The sequence below is a fragment of the Vombatus ursinus genome, unplaced genomic scaffold (genome assembly GCF_900497805.2).
Source record: "Vombatus ursinus unplaced genomic scaffold, bare-nosed wombat genome assembly UNPS02014778.1, whole genome shotgun sequence".
Classification (NCBI taxonomy): Eukaryota; Metazoa; Chordata; class Mammalia; order Diprotodontia; family Vombatidae; genus Vombatus; species Vombatus ursinus.
In genome coordinates, this window is record NW_020954556.1 from 45,005,222 (window position 1) to 45,022,323 (window position 17,102).

General features: G+C 39.5%; 1 protein-coding gene across 1 annotated transcript in view; it reads left to right on the plus strand.

Moving 5' to 3' along the window:
* The window catches only part of LOC114045503 (lutropin-choriogonadotropic hormone receptor), an 84,545-nt gene extending 71,082 nt beyond the window's left edge, over nucleotides 1-13,463 (plus strand). The window contains exons 9-11 of the mRNA XM_027865545.1: nucleotides 2,158-2,343; nucleotides 9,949-10,029; nucleotides 12,311-13,463. Of these exons, the coding sequence (XP_027721346.1) occupies nucleotides 2,158-2,343; nucleotides 9,949-10,029; nucleotides 12,311-13,463 (1,420 nt within the window). The remainder of the gene's footprint in view (nucleotides 1-2,157; nucleotides 2,344-9,948; nucleotides 10,030-12,310) is intronic.
* Nucleotides 13,464-17,102: the final 3,639 nt, after the last annotated feature.

A 17,102-nucleotide genomic window follows, 5' to 3' on the forward strand; every position in this document is an offset into this window, starting at 1 on the left:
GGTGAGGCTCACAATATCTAAAAAATTGATCTCTCCCAAAGTGTTAATACCGACTAGCTTCATATGCTACCACTCCCAGAGGTTTCCATATTTTGGCAAAACACGAGGCCTTAACCCAAAAGAATGATCCTATAATGGTGAAATTTTTAGATATGAGTGACATGTCAGTGGAGGACATATCCTGAAACCACACCTCCCATGAGCAGCTTCCTCTTCCTGTGTGTAAAGCCAACATTGGACCTATCTCGCTTCTGCCACTTTTCTCCATATCTTCTCTTTCATTGCAGCCTTCATCCTAGAAGTCTATAGTGCCTGACAAGAGATGGGGAGACCAGATGCTTGCCAGCCAAGCACTGACTTCTCAGTGACATAGAGTCCTTGTAGACAGTTGATTCTTGATCCTTTCACAAGGAGACTAAGTCCAATACTAAATGTAACCAGGTTGCAAGAAAGTGATGAAAATGCATACTGCCCTGCTCCTGGTGCTCTCTCCTATATGTTCATTCTTAGTTTTGAGAACTAGTGAAAAAACTGAAAGTAGGAAACATGTTATCTTCTTTAAAACACAAATGGGTAACTGGGTTCCCAAAGAGTTAACAAAGGCATCAGCCTACCCATTTAAGCCCATAAGACTAGAACACTGAATGTAAAATTTCACTAGCAACTCATGAAGCTTGTGAAAAGTGAATAGTTTTGTAAGATTTGTCATTTTTGTGAAAACTACAATCATTGTTTTTAAGATTTCTACTTCCGACAATCTAACACCAGAGAAGCTGAGTTCCAACCCCACCCTTGCCCCATACTACCTACATGGGCAAGTCACTTAACCTTCTTAGGTCTCAGTTTCCTCCTCTGTAAAATTAAGGAATTGGTCAAATTGTCTCTGAAATTCTCTCAGCCATGTCTGTTACATGTAAAGGGTATCATGAGGGAATATAAATTAAACAATAATAATATTAATTGACATTTATATAACATTTTAAGGCTTTTGAAGTTTTAGACACATTATCTCAAGAAGGTACGCCGCTCAGAAGCAGTTTGTTGTCTAGTTGGATACCCAAGAAGAAACAAAAATTAAGCACCTGCTATGTATCAGGCACTGTGCTAAGAATTTTACAAATCTTATCTTATTTGATCTTCACAGCAACTTTTGCAGATAGATGCTATTATGATCCCCATTTTACAGTTGAGGAAACTGAGGCAGACTGAATTAATTGGCCCGGGGTCATACTGCAACTAAATTCCTGAGGCTTGATTTGAATTCAGTTCTTCCTGACTCCAGACCCAGCATTCTATCCACTAAGCATGTATAAACAACAAAACATAAGTGGCCACAGGGGAGTATGTGATTAAGTTCATACAAATGGTACAGTGCTTTGAGTCAGATGAGGGAAAGATCATTCTGGGCTAGGCTGGTGGAAATTGATGGCCATCAATATAGGGGATGGGATTTCAATTGCGTCTTGAAGGATGGACAGGATTTTGAAATCCCTTTGGCTTGGATACCTGAAATTTATCTTGATATTTTCACAAGTCTGGCAAATTTTGAGAATTAGGAACCTGCCTATACAGCCTGATTTTTTTCCTATTTGGGAACTTTTCACATAGCTCTAGTGGGAGGGAAGCATTGGTTGCAAAAACAACCGTTTAGAGGAATGGTTGCTTTGGAGACTGCATCTTGCTTCCCAGGCAGAAGATGGCTAATGCCACACAATGGTTCTTAATAGAATAACAAACCTGTACTTCATGAAAACCTATCCCACTGAGCTTCAGGGAACAAAGCTTCAGAGGCCCTGAATGCTTTCTCCTGGGGTAGCATACAAAAGATGATGGCATTGCATGAACTTGCCATCTCAGAATACAAGTAATTTCACTTCTAAATGCTGAATGTTATGTACAGACACAGGCACAGGCAGGTGCTAGGAACAGAAGCTTAAAGGACAGAATAATGGCTCCTTAAGACAATTAAAAATAAGAGATCACTGCTTTAAGTTTATACTCAGTGAGACTGACAGAGACACTATGGAGAACAAACAAGAAGGCAAACTCCCAAACTTCAAGAAAAAAAAATCAGAATGATATCATCGTCCTGGGAAAGTGTGAGGTATAAGAAAATTTAATGAGATAAAACAAACACGTTATCTTCTCCCTCTACAGGGATATTTCTTCTACCAAGCTGGAGGCACTGCCTAGCTATGGGCTGGAGTCCATTCAAGTGTTAATTGCCACATCATCCTATTCCCTAAAGAAATTACCACCCCGGGAAAAATTTGTCAGTCTTCTGGAAGCCACCTTAACTTACCCTAGCCACTGCTGTGCATTTATAAACCTACCAACAAAGGAGTAAGTTGTTGTTGTTGTTTAAGAAGGAAAGAAAAGAAAACCGACTGCAGTTGTTCCAAAAACTCACATTTTCAGACTAGCCAATGTCAACCCCCTAGAGTGTGTGTTAGGCAGCTGCATGTGAGTGGGGCTTCTGTCAAGAGAGAGAAGAATAAGAGAAGGAAAAGGACTTTTTCCCTAGGGGAACACTATTGCCAAATAGTTCATTCACCCTACATCTGCAATGCCTCTGTCACCATTCTAGGCTAATTGAATTATAGCCTAATTTAGTCATTGAAAAATTGAGGACATAACTTGGCTCGTCAAAGTCAAATCAGCCCCATGCCTCCTCAGAATGCACCATTTCCTTGGGGGATGGGGGGAGGGAGCAGGGGGAAAGAGGTTTAAATTAACACAGTGTCTTAATCTTCTAAGTAAAACAGACACAAAATACTGCAAGGGGATTTCCTCAGTTATTCCTCTCCCAGGCATGCTGATGAGTGCTCTCCAGTTTTTTTTTTCTTTAAACCCCAGAACAGGAGCCCACAGAAGCTCACCCATGATTAATTCTCTTAATAAGTAACAAAATTGATGAGGGCCACCGACTTAGTTTGTTCCAATTTTGGACCCTTTATTGCCTGCGGCTTCTCCAGTTTCCCTTGGGGAAGGAAGCTTTCTGTGCCTGTTTCCCCATTCTCAGAGACCAAACCTAGGACCCAAAGCAAATGGGGAGGGGGGGAGTAAGAGGTGGAGAATAGCAGGAGGATAGGAGGATGAGACACTTCCCACAGAAATCCACCACTGCCAGCAGCTCTCTCTGTCTGTCTCTCAATGTCTCTCTATCTCTCTCTCTCTGTCTTTGTCTCTCTGCATCTCTCTCTCTTTCTTTCTCTCCCACCTCTTCCATATCACAACAAACATATTCATGGGCTCTGGAATTAATTGTATTGTCCTGTCACTGCTGCCCTATGTGTGACACAATGAGAAAGAAATTCTCCACTATCTTGAGGTGTTAATTACCTAGACATAGGACCTGCTCCTTCTTGACTTTGGAAAGTGCTCTGGCACAAATTGGGAGGAAACCAGAAGCTATGTAGAAAATGAAATAGATTTAAGTGAATTCAAATCAACAAATATTTATTAGGCACCTACTAGGAGCATGACACAATACTAGGCACAGGAAACACAAAGACAAAAATAAAACTGCCCTCGACCTAAGGGCAGAAGGATCCAGCTTGTTGCTGAAAAGTAATAAAATTGGGACTATAAGAAAGGCTCCCCTGAGGATCTGACACCTAAGTTGAGTCTTGAAGGAAGCTAAGACTTCTTAGAGACCAAGATGAGACCAAGATGGGGTGTGGATTCCCCAAATGTTGGAGAGCACTAAGGTGGGAGATGAGATGGTGTATTCGGGGAACAGCAAGCAAGCTAGTCTGACTGGAATAAAAAAGTACATAAAAAAGGTGATGTGAAAATAGTCTAGAAACGTGGGCTAGAGCCAGACTTCATAGGGCTTTAAATGCCAGGCTGAAGAGTTTGTACTTTATCCCAGAAGGCCTAAGGAACCAGCAAAAGGTCTTGGAGGGGGGTAGGTAAGTGGCAACATGGTCAGATCAGTGCCTTAGGAAATTATTTTGGTATTTGTATGGTGGATGGATTGGTGAGGGAAGGAACAATAATAGTCCAGGCAAAAAAATGATGAGGGCCTAAACTAAAGTGGTAGCTGTGAGTGGACAGAAAGGGAAAGATATAAGCGATGTCACACAGAGAAAATCAGTAAGACTTGACAACTAATTGGATAGGTGGGGAAAATAAATGAAATTACTTTTCAGTCAAGGATGACACATACATTGCCAACCTGAGCAATTGAAAAGATGGTTCTGCTCTCTGAACAGAAATAGGGAAGTCTGGAGAATGGATAGATTTAGGATGGAAGATAATGAGTCCCATTTTGTATATACTTAGTTTCAGGTGCCTATGGGACATTTAGATAGAAGTGTCTAATATATAACTTGAACTAGAGAAATTAGGAATGGATATATAGACTTAGGAGTCATCTCCATGGAGACAATTGGACCCACAGGATCATCACTGAGATTATATAAGTAGGTCAGAAAAAAATTTAGCTACATTGAGGTAAAAGGGGAGAATCAAAGAAGGGAGAGAACCATTGGAAAGCGCAAAGATAACTTAATTCAGACAAAAGGCAAAGCTGGGTCAGTTTTCATTTTGCTTCTATTTTCTCCACCAAGAAAGATCTCTGCACTAAAAGGGACTCAACAAAAATGACCAATACACATTTTATAATGAAGATAATTATGGAGACACTGAGAGATCCTACCTGCCCTTGATGAGTTCAAGTTACCTGGCCCAGATAAACTATATTCCACTTATTGAACAATCTGGTGAAGGGTAATTAATAAGCCAGTGTCAATGTTCTTGGAAAGGCTAGTAGGATTGCAGAAGGGAAGATTCTGTCTTGATTTAAAAGAAAAAAAAAGGAAAAAGAATGGAGCCTACAAACTATAGGCCACTGAGAATGACTTTCATTCCTGGCAAAAATCTAGAACATGGCATTAAAAAGAGGGTTAATGAACATATAGAAAAGGAATTGGTGGTAGCAAAGAGCCAGCATGGCTTCACCAATAAGAGGACTTTCTTTCCTTTTTTGACAAGGTTATTAAACTGGCAGATCGGGGGACACTGTAAATAAAGTCTACTTACCTAGTGAAACATTTAAGAATCTATTGTGCTCTGTTGTGGAAAATTGGATTGTATAACTGTGTGGAGTAGGTGGTTGAAAGTCTGGCTAGAGAGAGTAGAACTTAGAGATCTCCAGTGGAATGTCTCTAGACTCTGTGCTTGGCCTTGGGCTATTTCATATTTGTATCAATGATCTGTTGACACAAACCTGGGAGGGATCACCAACACATTAGACAGAAAAGGAAACATTTTAAAATATCTGATCGGATAGAACAATGGGTCAAACTATTTACTAGGTATAAATGTAAAGTCTCATACTTGGTTCAAAAAAGCAACTTCACAAGTTTGTATTACCATTCACTTGTTTATATATAGGTGTTTGCATGTTGTCTGCCCATTAGACTGTGAGCAACTTCAGAGCAGAGACTGTCTTTTGTCTTTCTTTGGATCTCCAGTATTTAGTGCAGTACCTGGCACATGGTAGGTATTTAATAAATGTCTGTTGACTGACAGTTACCAGATAAAGGAAGAGTATTTAAATAGCAATTCATCTGAAAAATGATCTAGGTGCAAGGAAGAGAATGAAAAAAGAGTTAGATTAGTTGACTTCAAGTTCAACAATGTATGATGGCAGCCAAGATTAACACAGATTTTTTAGAATTAAGAGGCACAATGCACAGGACTAGACAGGTAATAGTGCTACTATACTGTGCGTCCTGGTCAAATCAGATCATTTTATCTTCAGTTGTGAGTGTCATATTTTAGAAATTACATTAATAACAGCGATTGTTGTTATTGTTCAGTCATTTCAATCGTGTCTGACTCTTCATGACCCCATTTCAGGTTTTCTTGGCAAAGATACTGGAGTGGTTTGCCATTTCCTTCTCCAGCTCATTTTACAGATGAGGAAACTGAGGCAAACAGGGTTAAGCAATTTGACCAGGGTCACACGGCTAGAGTCTATCACCAGATTTGAACTCAGGAAAATGAGTCTTTCTGATTTCAGACCTGGCACTCGATCCACCATGCCACCCAGCTGCTCCCATTAAGAAGAGTACAGGAGGACAATCATGACAATGAAGAGTCTTGGGGCCGTGAGGATTAGTGGAAGGAAATTTGAATGTTGAAACTGGAGAAGAGAAGACGATATAGCTATATTCAAATATATGAAATGATATCATGTGAAAGAAGGATCAGATTTGTTGTTCTAGGTTCTAGAAAGGAAGTTGGGGACAAATGAATAAGCATTTATTTAGTGCCTACTATGCACCAGGCACTGTACTAAGTGCTTTACAAATATGTCATATTGGGGGCAGCTAGGTGGCGCAGTGGATAGAGCTCCAGCCTTGAAGTCAGGAGGAACTGAGTTCAAATCCAGCCTCAGACCAAACGCTTGACACTTACTGGCTGCGTGACCCTGGGCAAATCACTTAACCCCGATTGCCTTACCAAAAAGATAAAAAACAAAACAAAAAACAAATATGTCATATTGGCAGAACAAGTAGCAATGGGTGGAAGGTACAAAGAGGACAATTTATGTTTGATGTAAGGAAAAACTTCCTAACAAAAGTGGAATGGGCTGCATTAGTAGGCAATGGATTCCTTCACCTGAGGTCTTCAAGGAAAAGCTGGACGTATATGAGCCAGGTTTATGGAAAGGGGGATTTTTTGTGCTGGAAACACAAATAAATTTAAGACAGAACCTTTGACCTTAAGGAGCTGGGAGAAAAGAAGAGAGACATAATGCTTAACATAGGATCCTATATAATTAGGCAGGTACTTAAAAAAATTTTTTGATGATGATGATGATGATGATTCCCTAATCTTACACTTCCAAACCTACACTGCCAAGGAAGGGATGTAATGAACCTTCTGGGAGCAATGAGACCTAAAATTCAGTTCAGGTGCTTTTGGTTCTGTTTGTAGGGGGGAAAAAACTATCTCTGAAAGAAACAGGTTATGAGATACAAGTCAACAAGCATTTTTTTAGAGGCAGCTGGGTTTTGCAGTAAATACAGCACCAGCCTGGGAGTCAGGAAGTCCTGATTTCAACTCCTGCCTCAGGCACTTATTAGCTATGTGACCCTGTACAAGTCATTTACCCTTTCTATGTCCTAGTTTCCTCATCTGTAAAATGGAGATGAGAATAATAGAACCTACTTCCAGAGTTGTCGTGAAGATCAAATGAGATAATATATGTATAGATCTTTGTAAAATTTAAAGCACTGCACAAATGCAAGCTATTGTTATATTAGTGTCGGACTGAGAAGGAAATAGCTTCAAAATGAAAGATTCTTTAGATCAGGATTCCAGGCTGAAGCACTAAAACTCTGGATGCTGCTGGCTGTTGAAGGGCTTAAGTTGGATGCCAAAGGAATGTTTGTTCAACTTGGTGTCACAACCCTGACCCGCAGCTGCAACGTACTAGATAACATACAGCTGTGTTGAGCAGATGGTCTGAAAGGCCATTTGGTATCTTTTATGAAGGTTTTCATGAAGATAAAGAGGGTGATGCCAAGAGACTGCATCTGAAAGCCAAGTACATTCACATTTCTTCTCAATAGCAGATTTGTCTCCAGAGAACACAAATACCTGCATAACACAGTATAGGGACTGGAGGGCCCAAAAACATTCAATCCAGGGTTTGGGGCAGCAGCTGTGATACAGCAGAAAGATCAGAAGGGGAGTCAGGAAACCTGTGTTCAAGTCCTGACTCTGACATTCACTAGCTCTGTAACTCTGGTCATCATGCCCTTCTCTCCAATTAGTCAGCCAAAAAGCACTTATTAAATGATAACTACATACCAGGCATACAAAGAAAGGCAAATACAATCCCTCTCCTCAAAGGGCTTACTTTCTAATGGAAGTAATAACATACAACTACATACAGAGTAGCTATGGAGCTAGTGCTAAGGGAGACCAGTAAAAAGCTTCTTGCAGGAGATAGGATTTAGCTGAGATTTGAAAGAAGTCAAGGAAATCAGGAGACAGAGGTGAGGAGGGAAAGTATTCCCAGGCATGGAGGCTAAAAGTAAAAAGACATGTGGAGGGGAATCAAATATAAGAAAACTGGGAAAGTAAGAAGGGACCTGGGAGGAATGGTTTTAAAAGCCAAACAGAGGAATTTATATTTGAACCTGAAGGTAATAGGAATTCAGTGGAGTAGGAGGTGATATGGTCAGACCTGCACTTTAACAAGATCACTCTGACAGTTGGATTGAAGCAGGGAGAGATTGGGGAAGGAAGACCAACCAGGCTATTGCAGTAGTCCTGCCTGTACTAGAGAGATGGTAGTGTCAAAGGAGAGGAGGAGGTTTATAGGAAAGATGTGAAGGCAGAATTGACACCCCTCTGGCAACAGATTGGATGTAGGGGGTGAGAGTGAGAAGTCAAGTTGAGAGACTAGTGACTAGGAGGATGGTTGTGCCCTCCACAATAATAGAGAAATGGATGGGGGGCACAGTTTGGGGAGAAAGATGAATCTTGTTTTGGACATATTTGGAGTACCTCCTCCATAGCCTCCTCACCAAGCTATTACCCACAATGCTCTGGAGAACTTCTGCCCTGGAACACCTGTCTCCTGGTTGATGACTGCTCTCTCAGAATTCTATTTCACAAAAGTCCCAATCACATCACTACACATCACTCTCTCCTTTCTGGCTACCTCCACCACAGCCTCTTTGCCAATCCTATTACTGCTCCACCACCACCCCCACTCCAGTTCTGGAACCATGAAGCATGGTCAGATCAACTCTTATATCGTTCCTGGATGGAATAGGTCTTTTCCCCTGGGGCCTCACTCACCATTGGTACAACATACTCTCCAGTATGTTGTTCCTCCCTCCCTCTCTCCCCTCTGTTTAAATATAAGCTCCTTGAGAAACTGTTTTTCGTTTTGTATTTGTACCCCCAATACTTAGCACAGTACTTGGCACAGAGTAAATACTAAATATTTAGATTTTTTTTAATTTTATTTCATTCCTTTATTCTCTGGGTTTCAGTGTCCCCATCCATGAGACAATTGGATTAGATGATTTATAAAGTCTCTTTCAGTGCTAACATTTTGTGATTCTGCATCCATGAAGTGTAATCTTACAAGTAGACATGGAAAGGCACCCATCCATAATTTTGTAAAGGATAGTTCATTCCTAACTCTGACACTTAACCCACCTTCTCACTTTTGTACAAGGGGGTTTATATTAGGACTTCTCCAGTCAACATGGCTGAAAAAGATGTAAAGATTATCATGTACTTCTCTAAGGAAATACTGATATTTTCACATCTTACTTAATCTATTTTCCCTTTATACTTAGCCCTAGCTTGTTCTTAGGTATGCAAATACTGATACTCTTTTATGTTATTGCTATTTTTTCCAAATGGCTATTGGCTAATCCATTTAGGGATTTGGGAGATGGAGGGGAGGGTAGAAAACATTTCAGTCCATAAATATAAAAGCATTGATATCCAAACTAGAACGTAAGGTCCAAATCCTCAACTTTTGTTCAGTTTTTGCAAAACAGACCTCAAGATATGATTCAAAGCTATGAACTTTTACTAGTTACCTACTTACCAAGGCCAAAGTAGAGAGGATAGTGGTGAACAGCAAGCCTTAATATACTACAAGGGAAGCTTTTAATGAGCATTGAGAGAATCATGCTTCATTGTGACAAATACAAGATTTTTTCTCTCTAGAGCCCACACAAAATACTTAGCATTCAGGAGTGTTTTATCTAAGCTGAGAACACTGTAATGACAATTCAGAAGCCTTTAGTTTCCCACCAGGAAGCACTTCAGTTAGGACAATGGTGCAGAACGTAGATGTCAGTGTAATAGGTAAAGAATTTGGAGGAACAAAGCATAAATAGACATGATCAGATTTCGTTTAAAAACCAAAAGCTTAACTCCTTCTTTCTTTTATTTTAGCCAGAATATTTCACTTTTCATTTTTGAAAACTTTTCCAAACAATGTGAAAGCACAGCAAGGAAACCAAATAATGAAACATTGTAAGTATTTGCATGCAAAGAAATACAATTCTAAATGCACTTCATTATTTTTGATACAAAGGTGTTTTTTTTTAAATATCAGATCAATCTTGGAAGGGAAGAGTGTTGCAAAGGATGTTTTAATAGATGTAAATCAGTAATTTCTCTTTTCAAGTGACACCTGACAAGACACAAAAAAATGGCACATTGTATCTAACTGATCACTGCTTATATATATTTCAAAAATTAATGGATTTATTCAAACCCATTTTGAAGTCACTAATAGCCAGATGATAACTTAATTTGTGGTGATCTGACTGGGAGAGCCCTTTCTCCATTTGGTCTATGTAGTAGATAAGTTATAAATTGGTTTTGATGAATTCTAGACTGTTTCCAAAGTCATCAATATAAATACCCTGGAGGCATCTTTCTGAATAGGGATTTAGGCTAGCTAAATCACCAACCTCCTTAGTTTAAAGTTGTCTCAGCGCCTAATCCTGGGGTCTAATACTTTGAAGCAGAGGAAAACAAGCAGAAGAAACAAGATATGTTTTCCCTGTGTCATTTCATAATGAAAGCAAAACCAATTTCCCCATTCACCAAAGGCCTCATCCCGAATCATTGTTGGCAGTGAGACTATGGACCAAAATGGGTGTCTAAGAGCTATATATGAGGAAATTTAGGGAGAAGGGAGAAACTTAAGGGTATTTATACATGGAAGAAATACCTCCAAGATACACGGTAAGGCACTCATAGTTTAATAAAATATGCCTTTTATTGACCCATATCCTCCAACTTCATCTATACTATATTGTAACTACATGTCGGTTGGCATATCTCAACTATTTATTTCTAATAGACTTACCTTCAAATATAGATGTCGTTGCCTCAGAAAAATAATCATTGCTCCATCCCTACATTTCCTGAGGTTCAGAATTACCATTACATGCAAAACCAAGTGCCCCCAAGATAATTATTGTTTGTTCTTCTATATCATTAATTTTCTTCTCTTTCAGTGCACTCTTTTCTCTTCCTTTTGTAAATCTTTTTTTTATCCCTGTCTCACATGTTTAAAGGCAGAAAACTTATTAAAATTGAAAAGTATGATATGGGAACTGATACATCACACAGTTAATAAAGAGGCAAAGATTCCTATATCAAGTTGTTTTCATCTCCATAACTACACTTAGAGAGTAGTATCCCTTTGGTGAGCATCTCCCTTCTCTCATGTGTTAACATCTGTTTTCCAAACTGCTCTCTATATTATTATTCACATCAAACATCTCTTTGAAGGCCCAGTTCTTAAGACTTTTTTTCCCTATCATTTTCTTATTTCATAAGGCAGATTATTGGGTTGGGGCAGGGGAAAGAAGAAAAGTGTAAGTGACCAACCCTAATTTAAGATATTTACAAGGACCTTGACAGGATAATAGTAGCTTCTATAGCCTCTGCTATTTTAACAACAATCTATCCCTCCCCACCAAAAGGAATATTTATTGGGCCTGTGTACATCATAGTATTATAATCTTACCCAAACACTGAGTGCTATAGCAACTTCTTCAGAGTTAAAGCCATCTTTTTTACCTGGTTGAGATGAGAAATTTCTTTCCATTTAAATGTGTCCTTTAGGCAGTAGAACCATTTTCATAGTCTCCCTTCGCTTGACACACACCCTTCACCATGCCTTTTACTTATCTCTCACCATCATTCATAGCCTTACCCCTTCCCTCAAACTCCAGGCCTCCTATGTCCCCTAATCTATCACTGATCCTACTTCTACATACTACACTGTTGTTAGTTCAAGACTGAAATCTTAAAGGAAGACAAGTCTACCAAGAGCTGTTGCAGATTTTCAATGTAAGCCTTGCAATGAGGCTTGTACTCTGCTATAGAATAACAGCTTGATAGTAGTTTGGCTGGCAAATAAATGAGATAAATAGCTAAGAAAATGCCAAGAAAGGATTCTTTCGAGTTTAGCAAGCATATATTGTGTCTCTAAATTTGTTTTCCAAAGAAAATCATCCTCTGTAAACAGCTTCATTAAGTCTTTGCATCAATGTGCACAATCTATAAAAAAAAAAAGTCTAAATGGTGTTTTATTTCTTTCTTAAAGAACTCCTACATCAATTCAGAGTTCTGAGATAATTTAACAAATAAATGTAGACCAGGGTTTGTTGTGGTTTTGCTTCCTTTTGTTTCTTTGGCTTAAAAAAACAGTACTAAAGATAATTCTTGCATTTTTTTGTACTCAGAACCAAAGAAAATTTCTTGTTTACAACCAATTAAGATATTCTTCTTACAGCTATTCTGCCATCTTTGCGGAGAGTGAACTAAGTATCTGGGATTATGACTATGGCTTCTGCTCACCTAAAATACTTCGATGTGCTCCTGAACCAGATGCCTTTAATCCTTGTGAAGATATCATGGGCTATGACTTCCTTAGAGTTCTCATTTGGCTCATAAATCTCCTAGCAATCGTGGGGAACTTCACTGTCCTCTTTGTTCTGCTGACCAGTCATTACAAAATGACAGTGCCCCGTTTCCTCATGTGCAATCTCTCTTTTGCAGATTTTTGCATGGGGCTCTATCTGCTGCTTATTGCCTCAGTCGATTCTAAAACCAAAGGCCAATATCATAACCATGCCATAGACTGGCAGACAGGAAGTGGCTGCAGTGCCGCTGGTTTTTTCACTGTGTTTGCAAGTGAACTTTCTGTCTATACACTCACTGTAATCACTCTAGAAAGGTGGCACACTATTACATATGCCATGCAGCTAGATAGAAAGCTACAGTTGAGACATGCTGTACTGATCATGTTTGGAGGCTGGCTATTCTCCACGATATTTGCAGTGTTGCCCCTTGTGGGTATTAGCAATTACATGAAGGTCAGCATTTGTCTCCCCATGGATATTGAGACCACTCTCTCCCAAGCATACATACTGATCATCCTGGTAATCAATGTGGCTGCCTTCATCATCATTTGTGCTTGTTATATTAAAATTTACTTTGCAGTACAGAATCCGGAGCTTGTAGCAGCCAACAAGGATACAAAGATTGCCAAGAAAATGGCAATACTGATATTCACTGATTTCACCTGCATGGCACCTATCTCTTTTTTTGCCATCTCAGCTGCTTTCAAAGTACCCCTCATCACTGTGACCAACTCCAAAATTTTACTGGTGTTATTTTACCCAGTTAACTCCTGTGCAAATCCATTTCTGTATGCAATTTTCACAAAGGCCTTCCGAAGGGATTTTTTTCTTTTACTGAGCAAGTTTGGCTACTGTAAAAACAGAGCAGAACTTTATAGAATGGAGAATTTTTCAGCTTATACCTCCAACTGCAAAAATAGCTCCCATGGAGCAAATAAGGCCCCTCAAAACACACTGAAGTTGTCCACTTTCAAATGCCAATACACCACGGTCCTGGAAGAGACCTGTAGCAAAGGATGCTAGCTATAATGTAACTGTATCACCACAGGGTCAGAGTTTTATTAATACTACTGAAATTAAAGTATGCTTCTACAATTTTGTTAGCTATCAGTGATGTTTACACAAAGTATTTGTTTTGCACAATCATTTGCTCTTAATGGTGGCCATGTGGAGTAGTGGATAAGGGGCTGACCTAAAGCCAGGAAGACATGGGTTCAAATCCTGCCTCTGACGCACTTTGGCAGTGTTGGCTTGGGCAAATCTTTTAAGCTCTCCATGCAACGGAACAAGTCTTTAAGACTATAAGACACAAAGAGGTTGCCAACCTGCATTGGTGAAGGGAATTTCCTCACCTGAGAGATCTCCATACTGTTGAGATCACAGGTCCAATACCTGGCCTTATCTTACTTGTTCTTAGACTCAGAGGACTGAACTAGACCTCTAGAACATCATATCCATTCTCCTTCCACAGGGTATTATATTTCTAAGATGTTCATAACAATGTAAGCATCTAATATCCCTTACTTGCTCTGTGCAGCTTTTAAGTGTCCTGAGGATATGGAAATGTTATATTTGTTGTTCAGTAAATGAAATGTATTAGGGAAAATAAATCTTCTTTAGAGGCACCATCTTTTTACTTTAAATAGAAGAAAACTTTGATGTGCAGTAATTTTTATACGTTTTGGTGGCAAACTAATACAAATGTGTTAACTCTCTGGTAGGCAGGGGCTTTATTTGGTATTATTACTACATGTGACATAATGGTTTTCATTTGAAGTGGGGTTTTTTGTAGACTCTTGGCTTTTCACTAAATACATTATAGTCATCACTACTTAGCTGTTTCTCAACACATCTATTCTACCCTCCCCCATCCTTATTTGATGGCACAACAAAAACTGTCTCTTTATATACATTGTATTCTTATTAAAAATCCCTCTTCTTGACATGAGAAGACCATTCCCCCCAAATCTTTGCAGAGCTGAGGACCACAGGAGTGCACCACCACATAGAATGCCAGACTTGTTTGATGTACTGATTACTTTTGTTGAACTTTTTCTTCCTCTTTTTTTATTCTTTGTTATAGGGAGTGGCCCTCTGGGTAGAGGGGCACAGTGGGAAAATCAATGATACAAAAAACAAGATATCAATAAAAATTATTTTTAAAAAAATGATAAATGTGACAAATTGAGAAATTTGGGAATGCTTGTAGGAACTGAGAGAGAATGAAGTTAATGGAACCAGAACAATTTGCATGATGACCACAATAATGTAAAGGAAAATAACACTAAGCAACTTCAGAGCTCTGGGTGAAGCAGTGATCAATCCTGCTTTCAGAGGTCTGAGAGTGAAACATAACAGCTGCCCTCAGTTAAGAGGTGGGGGAAATGTACAGGATTTGTTTTACTTAAGTACAGTCCTTTCTTATAAGAGAAGCTTGTACTGTGGAGGGTAAGGAAGGAGCCGATAGCAATATTTTTTTAAAAAATCAATAAAGAGATTTTTAAAATCTCTTCTGTGGTTATTCTTTTTCCTATTTTCATATATTCTGCTTCTAACAGTCTACTGCCTTTATCCAAATACATTCCTCAATTAATCTGCCTCCCTCATGAACTGGCATTCATGAGTTTCTCCCTGAAATAATATGAAAATAAAATGCTAATTTCTCAGGGCTCTATAATAATATACAATAATCTTTTTGATTCATATATAAATTCAAGACCCAAAACAACAAAGTAAGCAAGAAAGCAGAAAATATAATCACACCCATTCTTCTCTAGGTATTTCACCTGAAATAGGTCTCAATGTACCCTAAATTGGACATAGAGAGGTGGAAGTCTATATGCCTACACTGAAAATTACTTTGATGACATTTGACACATATTAATCTTGATTATATTATGCTATATTCTAACAAGTCTAAGAAATATACCATCATTTTCTCCAACACTGGTTTGAAAAGTCATCCATGACTCATCACTACCCTATTTCTCTCTCTCTCTCCCCTACCTCAAGTCACCAAGTCTTATTTATTCTTCCTTTGTATTATTTGGAATGCATCAACTCCTTTGTTTCCTACTAATTCCACTCTCATTCACTCCATCACCTCACACTTGGACTTTTGTTATCAAAAGCTTCCTAAGTAGTCTCATTGCCTCGAGTATCTACCCTCGATCTATCCCATACACTGCTACCAGAATCTCAGTAAAATTCTACTTTCAATTAAACTCAGCAAACATTTATTGAGCATCTGCCATATGCAAGGTTCTGAGCTCTTCTGAACTCAAAGGGCTTATGGTATACTAGGAGAAAGCTAATTCATACACAAATACGCTTTCGTATCTTAATTTGTATATGTCATAAAGATAAGTACACATTCAAAGGAGGAAAGGACTACTTCTGGCTGAGGGTACAAAGGCAGCTTTATGGAGGAAGTTGCATTTAAGTTGAGCCTTGAAGGGTAACCCATGAGATGTTGGGGACAGTATTCTGGGAATAGGTAATGACGTAATAACAAAATTGATGATGATGATAACAACTAGCATTAATGTACTTTTATGTTTGCAAAGTGCTTTACATATGACAACCTTTGAGACTGGTACTAGTATTATCCCCATTTTACAGTTGAGGAAACTAAGGCTGAGGGAGGTTGACTTGCTCAGAGGCACACAGCTTCTAAGTGTCTGAGGCAGGATTTGAACCCATTCGTACCCATTCCTGCCTCATGGTCCAGGATTCTATCCACGTCACATAAACAGAAGCATAGTTTCAAGTCAAGGCAGTAAGTATTTATCAGGTGCTTACTATATGCCATGCACTGTGCTAAATGCTGGCAATACAAACACAAGCAAAAAGGTCCCTGACTTCAAGGAGCTTACATTCTAATGGGAGAAGATAACACATAAAAGGATATTTTAAAAGGCTGAGGTAGGAAAGAGAAAACTCTCTTGCCGGGTATGGGACTAAAGTCCAGAAAGTGAGGAATGGAATCTGGAGAGGAACGGATGTGGGGAAACTTGGGTATGTTCAGGGAAGAGTGTTCCAGTTTAGCTCATCTCTATTATGGGCGAAAGAGAATGCTCTGGAGTAAAAATGGATCAGGAGACTAAAACCGGCGTGCGGAGCGTCTAGCATGCAAAGCTAAGGAGCTAGGACTCAGGCAGTGGGGAGCCTTCTGAGCAAGGACTAACAAAATCAGACACAGGCATTACAAAGAGCTACCCAGCGGGGCTGTGTAGGATGGATGGTGTAGGTGGCACTGTGGGAATAGTACCAGCTCCGTGATCAGACAATAGCTCAAATCCTGACTCTGCCATTCACCACCTGCGTCACGTGACCTTGGTTAAGACGGTCCATCTCCCTTAGCCTCAGTTTACTCCTTTGTAAAATGAAAGAGTTGGACTAGATGGCCCCAGAGGTCCCACCTGGCCCTAGACTGATGATGCTACAATCCTGCGGTTGGAAGATAAATTGCTGAGGATTGATGGCAAAAAGCGATCAGGGCCTGACTTGAAGTGGAGGTAGAGGCAGCAGCGTTGGAATGGAGAGCGGACATGGGAGACGCTGTGCAGGGAGATAAGAGATTCTGAAAAAACTCGGCAACTGATTAGACTTGGGAGCAGGGCAGAGTCAGGAGTGGCTGAGGCGTTCGGCGAAGCAGAGGCG